The 2,177-nt window shown below is 39.0% G+C and overlaps 1 protein-coding gene across 1 annotated transcript in view; it reads right to left on the reverse strand.

Moving 5' to 3' along the window:
- Window positions 1–301: 301 nt before the first annotated feature.
- LAPTM4A (lysosomal protein transmembrane 4 alpha) overlaps window positions 302–2,177 on the reverse strand; it is a 15,989-nt gene continuing 14,113 nt past the window's right edge. The window contains exons 6-7 of the mRNA XM_006910256.3: window positions 1,937–2,035; window positions 302–913 (exon numbers count right to left, since the gene is read on the reverse strand). Of these exons, the coding sequence (XP_006910318.1) occupies window positions 839–913; window positions 1,937–2,035 (174 nt within the window). The 3' untranslated portion in view covers window positions 302–838. The remainder of the gene's footprint in view (window positions 914–1,936; window positions 2,036–2,177) is intronic.

Below are 2,177 nucleotides of genomic sequence, written 5' to 3' on the forward strand. Positions count from 1 at the left end.
GTTCTTCATGAACTCATTACCTAACCAAATGATCTCCACATAAAAAACAGCTTCTATACTAATCATATAATTTTTCTATCAAACCATCAATATTAATTTCTGGTCTGTGATTCGAATAATATCTTCCCTACAACTTTAAACAATACTTCTGAGTTACTGCATTAAAGAAATGCTCTCTAATGAAAAGTCTAGCATTGTATTCTCAAAGCATCAAAAACTCTGGTAACCTGAGTTTTCTGTAATGGAAAATGTTAGGTTTTATCTACAAAAAGGGGTGACAAATCTTTTAAAATGACAACAGTATATTTTAAGAGATTTATTGAAGCCTCTTATCACAAAGATGGAAACATACAAATTAGAAACATGCAACCGTCATCTTCCACAGTCAAATTAAAATGTTATATATTTTTCCTGTTTTCACAGCTGAAAACTTCAGATCTTACACCCAACTCACTCTCCCTGAATATTTAATTCAGCCTTCCTGAATGTATCCAGGGCAGCAAATAACCCAAACACAAACTATTATATAAAGAAAGTGCAGTTAAAAAAGAAAATGTGTAGAGAATACCCCATTCCCACCCCCCAATTAAAGGCAAACAATGGCACTTTGATCTTGCTTAACCTAGATTGTCTTCAAAAACTACTAAACTATAATATTTTTAAAAAACTGACTTTTAATAGATGTCCAAAAAGCTTGTTAGTGTTTGAAAATAAATGCTTAAACAAAGGAAAATGTAGTTTATATCAAACAAGTTTAAAAAGCCCTGTATTGTAGCATTCTGTAAAATAAACAAGACAAAAAGCTGGTATAGGGTTTATTGACAAAGGCAGACCTTCTTCAGGCGGGTATGTAAGGAGGTGGTGGTTCTTTTTCAGGCATCTTCACTGCCATTTCATAGGTTGGCAAAACATACTGAAAAATAAAAATTATATCAGACTTAATTTTCCTTTTAAATCCTCTCTGGAATAATTCAGCCTTCAGATTTTACATTGTATATAGGGATATACAAACCCACAGAGAAGAGTTGAAGAAGCTATCAGCTAAGCAGTTCCTAAGAGGTGTCTAGTAACTTGGAAATGTACATGCAGGTGAGATGTCTGATCCAAGACAGCCAGGGAGGGAGGAAGGGCAGAATTCTGCTTCTGAAGTGACCCCGAGGGACCACCAGGACACCTTGACAGGAAGTATGTGCCACTGCTTCTGCCTGCCCTTCCAGTGTGACTGGTAACGTACCAATGCTAACTACACCCCAGGGGTTGCAAATCTAGGTTAAGGGTCCCACTGAACCATGCTATAAGAAGCTTCCGACAAGATGCTGGGTCCTGAATTTCATCATAATCTATAGTTAAAGGATCAGGTACGTATGTCATTTCTTCTGGAGTAAAGGGCACATCTATGTAGAACAGTGGCATTCTAAGCTAAGTGACTCCAAGAATAACAGGCTCACCATACCTGGGCCACATATATTCCGCATGTTGAAAACCTGGGAAGATAGTACAGGAGCACCTAGAGGGCTCCAAGCAGTAAGCCTCCCATACTCATGGGACCCACCGCATTCATCTGCCCCACAGAAACTCAGCTTCCCCTCTGGATCATATAAATGTTTTCTAAAAGCAACACAAGCTTCAAGTGATGGTACGCCCATCCTTAGAAGTTCCAGAAGCTACGAGTCTGCCATGGGTCACACTGCTGCTTTCTGACTTCTCAAAATGCAACACTCTTGGAGACCTAACGTCACACTGATGAGATGAGCAGTGCAGGGTGTGTTCTCACCTATGTGCCCAGGATCTCAACAGGGAAATGCTCAATCTTGTGCGTTTAAGTTACTCATGCCCTAAACCATGGTCATGGCATTGAAGAGAAAGTCAAGATCCAGGTTCTTGGGAGTAATCAATAATGGCTAGCCAAGTTTTGATATATTAGAAGGTCACTCACCTGTGGAGGTGCTTCAAAGGCAGGGTACACAGCAATCTCTGGTGTGTTTCTGTTGTTGATATATTTATAGCAGTTCCAAACACAGTTGATTAGATAAGCCTAAAAGAATACAAACAAAATTTATATTTGCTAGAACCCAACAGACTACTTGTTCTGAAATCAAGGTGATTTATAGTACTTTCCCTCTCATTTTCTCTATGGAGAAAGGAACTAACATCCATTTGGACCTAGCCCAGGGCAG

The sequence above is a fragment of the Pteropus alecto genome, unplaced genomic scaffold (assembly GCF_000325575.1).
Source record: "Pteropus alecto unplaced genomic scaffold, ASM32557v1 scaffold61, whole genome shotgun sequence".
NCBI lineage: Eukaryota > Metazoa > Chordata > Mammalia > Chiroptera > Pteropodidae > Pteropus > Pteropus alecto.